The 12,664-nt window shown below is 35.5% G+C and overlaps 1 protein-coding gene across 1 annotated transcript; it reads left to right on the plus strand.

Moving 5' to 3' along the window:
- The first annotated feature begins 108 nt into the window (after positions 1-108).
- LOC134844503 (uncharacterized) lies at positions 109-2,895 on the plus strand. The gene is made up of 5 exons (XM_063861210.1): positions 109-281; positions 548-735; positions 1,578-1,734; positions 2,040-2,370; positions 2,561-2,895. The coding sequence occupies exons 3-5, from the start codon at positions 1,593-1,595 to the stop codon at positions 2,832-2,834; spliced, it is 747 nt and encodes a 248-aa protein (XP_063717280.1). The 5' UTR covers positions 109-281; positions 548-735; positions 1,578-1,592; the 3' UTR covers positions 2,835-2,895.
- Positions 2,896-12,664: the final 9,769 nt, after the last annotated feature.

The raw sequence follows: 12,664 nt of genomic DNA on the forward strand, positions 1-12,664 counted from the left end.
GTGGCAAGGTTTTCAAAATGAGCTTAAGCAATGTCCCACAAAGTTTTCGTTTTTAGAAAAAAGTAATTTGATGATTTAAACCAAGTAAATGTAAATGATGATATTTTGGCCAGAAATTGCACCCACGGAAAAAGCTGTTTCCAAGTTAGTTCTCGCAGGCACCAAAAACGAATTCAGAAATCTCGTGGGCAGTTCTAGTTTCCAGCTCAACATTTCGTACCGAGAAGCAGAATGTCCAAACTCACATTTCAGATTGCTCGGGAGCCTCAACGTCTGCACAGGTTTTGTGTCTGTTATTAAAAACATCAGTGGATCCATGAGAAACATTTTTTGATTATTAAAAGTCTTATCGGGATATCCAGTACATCTTCAAAAATTCAACGCTAGTATTCCAGCGTATTTTTTTTAACTGAGTCAATTTGAAAAACAAGTGGTCGATTTCAAAAAATATGCGGATCAGGATCCTCCCGGTATTGGATTTCATTTAGGGGCAACCAAATTTAAGGGAAACGAAGGCAAAAAAAACTCGAGAGCCTTTTATTTTTAGAACCAGCAGAGGCGTATGATTTTGCCTTTGATGGAGAATACATTTTCTGGAAACACAGCCGTGAAATCATCCCTTCTGATTGGATAGTGGCATTATACAGAGCTGGACAGTCTTCCCAGCCAGGCTCAATCCAGCAAGCATATCCGATAAATTTGGCTGTGAAAGGAGACCACGTGATATATAGATTGGTAAGAAAGTGTCACTTAGGGATTCGCGGGAACTTGTTCGCTGGAACCAGGCGGGTTTATTGGGCCGTCTCTATTCCTCCCTGTGTTTATTCAAACCTCTCAAGACCCTTTCGTCTTTTGCCCACGGCCTGGAAAAATCGCATCTTTTTTTTAGTATATTCAAAAAACTTTAGGCACGTTATTCCAAATTTCTTGAAAAGTTAACGCGTCGGAGAAAAATAACTTAGAAAGTCATATCTTGCCTGCAGAGATCGATATTTGTTGACCTAAGAAATCGCTTGACAAAACTTACGAAATGCTTCGCAAACCCATTTTTGTAGAAAAACCATAGATCCGTCTTTCGCAGAAGAATAAATTGGAAACCTTGTGAGGGTAGGAAAGTTTTTTCAGATCAGATGCAGATTTAGAGACAGTCGTTTTGAGGTTGTCACTAAGAATTTGTGTAAATCACTTACAATTTCGATTCCACGACACTTAAGTGCCGACAACATTTGCGTTACAAGGTATTAGGTTATGGATTCCATAAAAATGTGGTAGTTGCATTCGTATATTCATATTTGACAGGCTTTAAGACTTGTCTCTGGATTTGACAGACACACATACACCAAATGAGGCGTTTATAAAGTCATCATCAGTTCATTATCAGCCACTGAAAAAAACTGATAAGATTACTTTTAAAAGCGAGCAATGAGGTGACTATACTTCTAGTAAGCATGTCCAAAGTGTTTTCTCGGAATTAATGTTGCCCCTTTACCTCAGACTTATACAGGCTACATTCATGTTATTAAGAGCATCTCACATGCGCAGTGGATCTCCAACTTGCGAATGTGCATCTTTTTTAGGACACCTTGGGCCGAATGAAGTACAATGACTCCCTCAAACTTATCGCCCAATTTGAGTGCGAGGGAAACATCCTGACCAGCAGGGCAACCGAGTTCGAAATCAGACAGATTGTGGATGTCGATGACACTGCATTCGAGAAAGCAACCACGTCGACAGGTTCAGATATGCAAATACGTTGGATAATTGTATTTAAAAAACAGCTTCACATTTTACGGACACTTACGGCTACAAAGTTCTGTCGGAAAAAAAACTTTGGGTTATATACTTGAAGTTCTAAGCCCTGAAAAAACATGCTGTAAAAACTAGACTTATAGTTTTGTAATGTATTCACTTAAGAACTTTTGCAGTGCCTGAAATTTTAAGAGGATTTAATGAAATAAAATGATAAAAGTTCGGTTCTGAGCTCATAGCAAACTTTGATCTGATATTTCAAATTTGCGAAACAAAATGTTTCATTTTAGATTCAGGCGCTGAAATGCTGGTTCAAGATGAGGATCTAACCTCATACAAACTACTATTCGTATCACTCGTGATTCTTTTACTCGGCATGATTTTTCTCTTATTCAGCTACTACAGAAAAAAGAAAACTAAACGAAAGTTCAACAAAACTGCAATTGACCAAGTGAAAGTGGCCGAGAATGTTGTGAGATATTCGACCTTGAGGCGGTCTGTCAATTCTTACGCAACAATCAGCACCAGTCGACCTCTGTTACATAATCAGAGGGATAGTTATCTCATTGGCAGTACTGAAGATTCAATTTATATGGAGATTGGCACCCAGTTTTTCACAGAGTGAGTTTTTTTTATCTGTAAGGGAGAAATGACGAAATGATGTATAACAATAACATAATCAGTGTAAAAATATCAAAACAAAAGCTGAATTTTACAATCGATTATCTCATATAACTTTATTTAAAGTTTTTTCTCCAATTTCTTGTTTAATTTTCTTTTTCTGTTCTGATAATTGTTCATCTGTATTCAGGCAAACTGAACCCGAAGTTGAGTCTCAAAACAGCGTGCGAATGGAGACAAAAGAACCCGACGCTCAAATTCGAGAATCAGTGGAATCTCGCCAAGCGGAGCCGAACTACTACAGTTTCATTGAAGATGAAATTGAAGCAGAACACGAAATGCCAGAACTAAATGACAACAATCAAAGCAAAAACAACTACTTTGTTCAGTATCCTCCTATGAAAACATTCAACTCACCAGAAACTCACATATACTCTTACCCACGTAAAAATAGTTCCTTTTAGGCTTCATTAGACAAATTGTTAATTCGAAAATCGTATATTAAGAATTATGCCTTAATTAAACGTAGACGTCGACTTCTCATATTGCTGGTTTAAGGCTTGATACTTTTTCCATCGTCAATATAACTATCATAACTTTATTTAGGGAAACTTGCGTAAGCATATAAGAGCAAACAAATATCAATTCATAACAAGACTGCTCGTATCAGGGTGAAGCCCTGAATGTTCCGACCGCCTTTTAATGTTTATGGAGCAGTAATAACATTTAAGAAATTAAATGAAATAAAACAAAATGAAATTTTTTTCTAAAAATTTAATTTTTTTAAATAAAAATCATCCCCCCACACGCCATATTAAGTACAAAAGGATAGATTTAGCTCCTTGTAACAAATCAATTATGGCAAATAAGTTTCTTTCAACCAATTTGGAACGATTTCTAAGACGGATTAACTCTCCGCTTACGCGTTAATAGCGCGAATTATATCGCGCGTTAATTGTCCCAAATTGGTCAAAATGGCAATCTTTAAACCCTCATAACTTTACGAAAAAAGATTACAGGTAAAATATCTTTTCAAATTTAAGCTCAGGACAACAATACCTTTCGAATGATAAAAAAAAAATTCCGTCAAAAATGGCTAGTTAAAAAGTCGAAATTTGTCTGAAGAGAAAAAAAATCCACCCGAGCACAAATATTCCGTTACTTTCGTATCGAAAGTCGGAATAACAAAAATAACCGGTTGCTGCGCTAGTAGCTCAAAATATTATTTTCCGACCACATTCATAGAAAATACACACACAAAAAAGCTTTTAAAAAATTATTGTCGATTTTTTTGTGCGTCAAGTGATACTATACAAACATGTAGAAACTTCATAAATTGGGCATAATCCAGAGCAGCTGTCTTCGTAAAAAGATAACCAAACAAAAAAAATAAATATCTGAGAAACTTTCTGACTTTTTTTGCAGAATGATTTTTGATTCTTTGAATACTTTTATTGCCAAGGAAGCGCTAAATAGAGCTTTCAAGACTATTTTTTCTGGAGTAAAACAAGGTTTTTAACTACTGCCTCACTCACACAACAGTTCCAATCACAACATACAGGGCTTTAATCTAACAGGTGGCATTGGCTCCTTTCGATAATTTTTGTGTGGTACCTGAGTTTAGGGTACCAGAGAAAATTTCGAACAATTTCTCGTGAATTAAAAATTTCTCACCGTTTAATTAGAAACCACTGATGATTTTAACAAACAACAAAAGGTTTCCCAAAAAGTAGTACCACTCATTAAGCAGGATACTGTTGAATGAAATTAAGCAGGCCTGAAAAGGGATAAAACTTATTTGAAGAACAAATATCCGATAAAAGTAGTTATTGAAGCCATGTGAATAAAATATTTTGACAAATTTTTATATCTTTTGTATTCATTTGGTCAACTTCTTGACATTAATAAGTTTTTTCAAAAATGTAAATGCTGTCGAAAAGAAAGGTTTCAGGGATTTCATCATTGAAATTTTCCTGCAGGCAATAAATGGCAAACTAGCTGCAAATAAAAGTTTCAAAATTAGATTCGATGTTAATAATGGTCTAATGTCGAAAATTGGCTCATTTAGAGACAATTTTTTATGCTTGGTCATTTCTTTTGTTTCTTCAGTGTTTCTTTTCGAGTTTCTTTTCGAGATCATTTACGAGGGTTGCTTCGTATAAATTTCGTAGATCGTTGTTTTTAGGATTCCAAGTGATCTGCAGGACTCAGAGTAGTTGGAATGTGATGCCATTGTAGTTGATGATCCATTGTTGAGATTTCAGTCAGTCGATTTGCCACAAATATTTTTTGCTGTTTCGTTGATTTTATCCAATCGAGTACTACCTGACTGCCTGTCCAGACATGTAAAACAGCTGTTCTGTTGAGATGAAATTCTTTGGACACAAATGACAAAAGACGTGCTCCAATTGTTGCAGCTTCTAATTCAAGTTTTGGTACACTCAGTTGTTTAATAGGCGCAACCTTTCTTTTGCCAATCAAAAACTTACATTCAAGGACTGTTTCGTCTAAATTAAGCATTCGCAAGAAGAGGACTGCGGCCATACCGATGAGTGAAGCGTCAATAAATGCGTGTATTTCCAAACTCCACGATTTATTGCTTTGGAAACAAAATCCTTGGCAAAGTTATTCTTTCCATCCTGAGAAAAAAATCCAGGAATTTCTGTAGCTTGTGTTGATGGTCACTAGCCTATCTGATTATCCCATTTCAAACTTAGCCTCCAAATCTGCTGGCTGCAGTAGAGCCTTCAAACGAATTTTTACTGGTGCTAAAAATTCCTAGAGGGTCGAAAATAGACCACAACAAGCTGAAGAGTTTCTGTTGAGTATAATTATCAGCCAGAGTTGGAAAGTTTTGAAGGGGATCAACAAAAAACTCATCACTGTCAATTTTTTCAGTTTTGTCCAAGAACACGAATTGAAGTTTTTATCTCGTCGTGGTCTTCGCAAGGAATATGTTGCAGGGCGAGCTTGTTGTTAGATAAGAACTTGGTGAGACGAAAACCACCTTGTTATAAAGACTCCCTGGTTTCTCTTGAAACGCATTGTGCTTCACCTAACGTCGGTACTGAGGCAATGTAGTCATCCAAATAAAACTGTCTAGAATTGCATCATAAGCCAGAGGAAACGAGTCTTTGTTGTCCAAAGCGCGTTTTTGTAATGCATAAATAGCGCAGAATGGGGAACATGTGGCTCCAAATATTAACCGCGTGTATTCATACTGACGAACTTTTCCGTTATAGCTCCAGAGAAAACGCAAGGCTGGCCTATCTTCTTCACGAATATTTATTTGCATAAACATCCCTTCAAAATCGGCAAGAAGACCAATAGAATGTTTGCGGAAGCGCAGCAGAATCCCTGTTAAATTTGCAAGTAGATCTGGACCTGTGAGGAGATTGTTGTTAAGTGATTGGCCTTTGAAAAAAAATGCGGCGTGGGCTACCCTTCTGATTTTTGTTGGTTTATTTGGGTTTTGTACTGGGTGATGTGGTAAATACCAAATTCGCGAGGGTTTTACTCTTTTCAGTTCTACCGGTCGCACGTGTTTCTTTTCGAGATCATTTACGAGGGTTGCTTCGTATAAATTTCGTAGATCGTTGTTTTTAGCAAGTCGGCGATCAAATGATTTTAGTTGATTTCGGGCTATGTAGTAGTTATTCTGCAATTGAGTCTAATTCTTCCACGGTAAACCATTTTCATACTTTTCTCCCGTGTGATGTATTTTGTTTTCAAGGATTCGAATTGCCGCCAAATTGTTTTCGGTATAAAACTCCTTTTCTGTTGTTTTTAGTCCTGTTTCTTCAATTTTCCAGAATTGCTGAACCAATTAGTCCAATGGTTGCTCAACAGATTCATTTGACTTTCTTGTAGCGTGGAATACAAATCCCAAAGTTTGTCTGTTGCGCACTTTATTCAATCGTGTGGGAGCAATTGTTTGGTGATATTCTCCTGCAATTGTCGAGCCCAGTCGAGTTTGTATTCCGTGTGGTCGGCAATCATTTCCTTCAATTACTTGAATGGGATACGTATAAGAGAACTTACTAATGCCAAGTAGCGCTGCAATTCTTCCGCCAGCAATATTGGGAAATTTTATGTGTCTACAACCTTTGAAACCCTGACAGATTCCATTGAGATGAGCAACATCTGCAGGAGGTATATTCAAAAATGGCGTTTTATAAACATTACGAAATAAAAACGTTTGTCCCGTTTGTTTGTACGGTGCTAAATTAACGATGTTGTCTAGTTTTGCAACCGGCATCTCATGGTTGATATTTATAAATTGTGAAGACATGTTTGCTGTTTCTGATGATGAGATTTCCAAGAAGTCTGCAATTTGATCAAGCATAAAAGTAAATTGGCTGCCAGGGTCAATGAGAGCGTAAGTGTCACAAACTTTACCACTATTGACGAACGACACTGGGATCAGCTGTAATTGTTCGAACCAAATGTTGGGTAACCGTTCAAATGTTGCTTTCTCTGAAGCAGTAAACCCTCCATTTTTTATAAAAATGAATTTCACTGTCCGCTTGTTTTTGTTGATGGTATGTGATTTTGTCAATCCTATGCGACTGGCCGTATCTGCTAGAGGTTGTGGTTGTAAATTCCTTATCATCTTCGTTTTTTTCCTGAGACGATTGCTGCATATGATGCACTGTTTTTGCTTGTAACTCGAGATGGATCATGAAGTGAAGTATGATGGAACCCTCTTCATAGCTGACATCGTCTCTCTTAAGTGCAATTATTTCTTGAATGACGAGAACTTAAGCAATTTGTGCAGAGCTCATGCTGTTTTACCAAATTATATTTCTCAACTGGTGCTAAAATCCGGCAGCGGGGGCAATGAGCCAAAAAATGTTCCTGCGATTAATTGAAGCATTTTTTGGAAGGATATTGCAATTTGGTTGTCGTATTGATGTCAGACCCCATTTTAGCGCTTTGCTTACTTCCCAAAAACGTTTGATTTTGTGTCTTAAGTTCCTGATCTTTGACCGCTGACGTCCCCAGAAACGAGTGCTCCCCTTGTAATCTTTCCAATACTTTAGCTTGTATTTCAAGCCACTCCTGAAACAATTGTACGTTGTTGTTTTGAAAATTTTCACGGACAACGTATTCGGTCCATTTCATAAGTAATTTGTCAGGAACTTTAGTTTTGATAAATTTGAGTAAAGCTGTAGAAAGGATGCAAATGAAACAACTGAACGATTGTTACTAGTTGAGGACGGCCAAGTTTCAATTTGCTGAATGAAAACCTTTACAATATAGTTTGAGTCGCCAAAATGATTTTGAAGGTCCCTCAGTGCGGCTTTGTAAAAAGCAGGGTTACATGAGTACCCTTTGATGAGTGCTTTTGCTTTTCCTGACACCGAATCCTGTAGATAAGTCATCCGGTGAGTGTCACTCATTGTATGATTCCTGTCAACTGTAGCCTGGAACATGTTTATCCAGTCGTGGTAAGCCATCGGGTCTCCGTCGTAGTTTGGTAGCTTAATTGGAGAAAGTTTAACAGAAAACTTATAGTCTTTTTTTTCATGTCCGGGTAAAAAACTTGCGTAAGTTTCACAGCTGTGCATTGTTGGAATGGGTTGAGCTTGGTTGTAGTTCTGATAATTGAAACATTTTGAATTATTTTCTCCAAATGGATCTCTATTTTATTGACTGTTTGATGAAGTCGGGTTATTTATAGCCTGATCAAGATGATGTTGTGCATGTATATTGTTTGTTTGGTAGCTGTTACCAACATGAGTATCCCTTATTTGGTTGTATATATGGTTCTGAACCGTTGGAATGGGCCGCGTTTGGTTCTAGTTAGCATTATTGTTATATAAGGAATAGTTTTCCCTAAAAGCATCTCTATTCTGTTCACTGTTTGATGAAATTGGGTAATTTACAACCTGATCAATATTATGTTGTGGCTGTATATTGTTTGTTTCGCTTCGTATACGGTGTCGATTATCTGGTTGCATGGATGACTTTGCACTAGCAGATGCGGTGGAGTTTGGTTGTAGTTAGAATGAATGAGGTACCATGAATGATTTTCTCTAAGCGCATCTCTATTCTGTTCGCAGTGTGTTGATATCGGGTTGTTGAAAACCTGTTCATGACAATGATGTGCATGTAGAGTGTTTAATTGATTTTTATCATATCCATGACTATCCACTACCTGGTGCTTTTTATTATCCCCATGACTATCCACTACCTGGTTGTTCAAATCCAAAGTTCTTTGAAACTGTTCAACCGAGTGACTTTGAGCAAACGGGTTCCGATTCGCTTGTATGACAGTAGGGGGAGATGTATACTGCTCTAAATTTTTTTGATGAGTTAGATGGAAATTATTCTCCTTTGAAGTTGATGTTTGTATAACGTTTCCTGGTTGCTGAAGATTGGAATAAGCAAATGAAGATTCCAATAAAATTTTTTCGTAGAGTTTTGCATGGACTGCTGGAGCTGAAAACTGAAACGAATCATGGATGGATTCTTTTCTCTCTGAAAGTTGCTTCAGCAACACGCGGCATTAGAGTTTGGCGACCGCTTGCTCCGCTGCGCTTCAATTCAACACGAGTATTATTGTGCGCGTAAATCTTTTTTGTGCCGATAATTTAGACGGTTGTGTTTTTGAAGTTGATAGTTTTGTTGACAAATCATGAGATAATTGAACTAATTGAGGAAGCTTCGCCCCAGACTGAGCATCTTTTTGGGTCTGTCAGTCAATCATCTATCACTTTTGTACGTTGGTCTGGTAAAAGACACGTTTTTCACTTTTTATGCTAGAAGATTGTTCTTCTAAACGATCGGTCCCCTATCAATGAGAAGGGAATGTATCATTGATTGTTGAACAAAAACGAATCAGCTCTACAGTATCAAAATATATACCAAAAAATTGCTTTAAATGATTAAATGATCTATACTTTGGAGTGGGAACGGGAATCCAATGTTTTTGCACAAAAACAAAAATAAAAAAACAAAAGAGCTAAAAAGCTATTTCAAAATCACCAGATAAAAGTAAGAACTTCAAACAAGTTCTCTTTTTTGTTGGTATACAAATATCTTCCGCAATGATTTTTTCAAAAAAGCGTTTTTCACTTTTCACATTTGTCAAAAAAAAGTACAAAAAAGGGACAGTTTTTCTACTTAAGACTTAATGGACTTAAAACAAAACAAAAGCTCTGTATAAAGCATGCAAATTCTAAAAACAAAGACGTTTTTAAAAACTCTTTTTTGTTTTTTGGAAAGTTAGTATCCAACATGTTGAGGCAAGCATCGGGAAATAAGTAATTCATTTTTTTCCCACAAACTTGATGTTGATGTATCTGAGTATAGTGTTGTGATTAGTATAAATATCTTAAAATGTATGTAAATTGTTCTGACAGTTCAGAAAACATGACGGCTTCAAAGAATTTGAATATAATTTGCTTGATTTTGTGGACTTGAATTTGCAAACAAAAAATCGTTTTCTAAAAATTTCGAAATCACAGTAGAGCCAGCACCTGAGATATGCCAGTATACTGCAACAATTTTTACCTTTTTCTCTTTTAATTATTACATTCCTGAAATTTTTCAACAAATTTAACTTTAATTTCAATAAAATACTTCACTGATTTTTATTTTCAACACGCAATTTTTTTTTTGTATTAAGAAATCAAACTGTGATAAATTTGTAGGGGTCAGTTAAAATACTTAAAACTACGTTTAATTTTGTTCATGAGTGTATCTCGCTCTATATGTTACAGAAAAGGGCTTGAAATTTATTTCGGTTTGTTGAAATTGAGACTTTTTTTTGAAATATAATGCTAGGAGTGTTGAAACTAAGTGCAGGAAACAGGCCTATTGAAGTCAAAAATACGTTTGTTAAAAAATACAATCAGGTAGGTTGAAAAAATGAAACGCCAAAAACTTACACGCAACGCTCAAAATTTAACGATAAACGCAAAAGGTGTTTTAACGAAAATCAATCAAAAGTATCAAAAAAGTATTTTTAATTTAATTTTGGATCGCTTAGAAAAAGATTGTATTTGGCAATATTAAAGCTAAGAGAGAGAGAGAGAGGGGGGTGTTTTCTGACCTCTTTTCTGGTCATGACATCTTTTCTTGTCGATTAACTTAAATTGAATCTAATACATGGACGCGCTCGACGTCGGCAATATTAAATTGAAAGAGAAGTGTGTCGTGCCAAAAAACGCATGAACAAAAACGTTCAGAAGAATTCTTTGAAACGTTTTTTTCTGAAATAATTTTGCATGCTTCCCAGAAATTGTTTTCAAAATATGTGCTTTAGAAGAGCTCAACCAAAGTGGTTATCCTAGAAAAATTGAATTACAAATTTTTTAACAACTTTTTTGAAATCCCACGTCCATTCCTTAAGAAACTCGTAGCTCCATGATTGATTTAAGCCCCCATGTTTTGACAAAAAACATCGCTGGTGAAAAATCATTATAAAAAACTTGATGTCCAAGTTGATAATTTTGCACAGGGCTTTCATTGAAGTTTTTAAAAACTCTTTTTTATTTTTTGGAAAGTTAGTATCCAACATGTTGAGGCAAGCATCGGGAAACAAGTAATACGTTTTTTTCCACAAACTTGATGTTGATGTATCTGAGTATAGTGTTGTGATTAGTATAAATATCTTAAACTGTATGTAAATTATTCTGACATTATATAAAACATGACGGCTTCAAAGAATTTGAATTTAATTTGCTTGAGTTTTTGGACTTGAATTTGCAAACAAAAAATCGTTTTCTAAAAATTTCGAAATCACAGTAGAGCCAGCACCTGAGATATGCCAGTATACTGCAACAATTTTTACCTTTTTCTCTTTTAATTATTACATACCTGAATAATTTTTCAACAAATTTAACTTTAATTTCAATAAAATACTTCACTGATTTTTATTTTCAACACGCAATTTTTTTTGAATTAAGAAATCAAACTTTGATAAATTTGTAGGGGTCAGTTAAAATACTTAAAACTACGTTTAATTTTGTTCACGAGTGTATCTCGCTCTATATGTTACAGAGAAGGGCTTGAAATTTATTTCGGTTTGTTGAAATTGAGACTTTTTTTTAAATATAATGCTAGGAGTGTTAAAACTAAGTGCAGGAAACAGGCCTATTGAAGTCAAAGTTACGTTTGTTAAAAGATACAATCAGGTACGTTGAAAAAATGAAACGCCAAAAACTTACACGCAACGGTTGAACATCAAACGTTGAAACGTTGTAACGTTGAAACATTGCAACGTTCAACATTTAACGATAAACGCGAAAGGTGTTTTAACGAAAATCAATCAAAAGTATAAAAAAAATTTTTTCAATTTTATTTTATATCGCTTAGAAAAAGAACGTATTTGGCAATATTAAAGCTAAGAGAGAGAGAGAGAGAGAGAGAGAGAGAGAGAGAGAGGGGGGGGTGTTTTCTGACCTCTTTTCTGGTCATGACATCTTTTCTGGTCGATTAACTTAAATTGAATCTATTACATGGACGCGCTCGACGTCGGAAATATTAAATTGAAAGAGAAGTGCGTCGTGCCAAAAAATGCATGAACAAAAATGTTCAGAAGAATTTTTTGAAACGTTTTTTTCTGAAAATATTTTGCATGCTGCCCAGAAATTGTTTTCAAAATATGTGCTTTAGAAGAGCTCAACCAAAGTGGTTATCCTAGAAAAATTGAATTACAAATTTTTTAACAACTTTTTTGAAATCCCACGTCCATTCCTTAAGAAACTCGTAGCTCCATGATTGATTTAAGCCCCCATATTTTGAGAAAAAAGTATCACTGGTGAAAATTTATTATAAAAAACTTGATGTCCAAGTTGATAACTTTGCACAGGGCTTTCATTGAAGTCTTTTAAATAGGATGTAAAATGCCGCCAAAAATGATTATTTGCGACACCTGTCTTGAGAAAAAACCATGCTCAATAAATCAGGTTCTTCACTAGTGGAAAGGATGACGTTTCACACAGACCAGTTTGAAGATTTGATCTGTTTTGTGCTTTTGAAACAGTGTTTTCTAGAACGTTTGATCACATGATGAATTGTTTTTTTTTTGTGCAGAAATTGAAGTTCACTGCTATGAAATTATCCGGTTATTAGTAAGGTCATAAATTGCAAATGACAATTCCTTTCCTTGTATTTATAATCCAATATTCTCTGCTTATGATTACGGTTGAGCTGCAAGCTTCAGCGTGCAGCCTTTTCCAAACACCTGTTCTTTTTTTTTCACTTTTATACAAATTGATTGCATTTAGAAAGAAAGATGGTATGAAAAATTGAAGCATTTTAAAGCATGTAATCCAGGTGAACA

The sequence above is a fragment of the Symsagittifera roscoffensis genome, chromosome 4 (genome assembly GCF_963678635.1).
Source record: "Symsagittifera roscoffensis chromosome 4, txSymRosc1.1, whole genome shotgun sequence".
NCBI classification, from domain to species: domain Eukaryota; kingdom Metazoa; phylum Xenacoelomorpha; order Acoela; family Convolutidae; genus Symsagittifera; species Symsagittifera roscoffensis.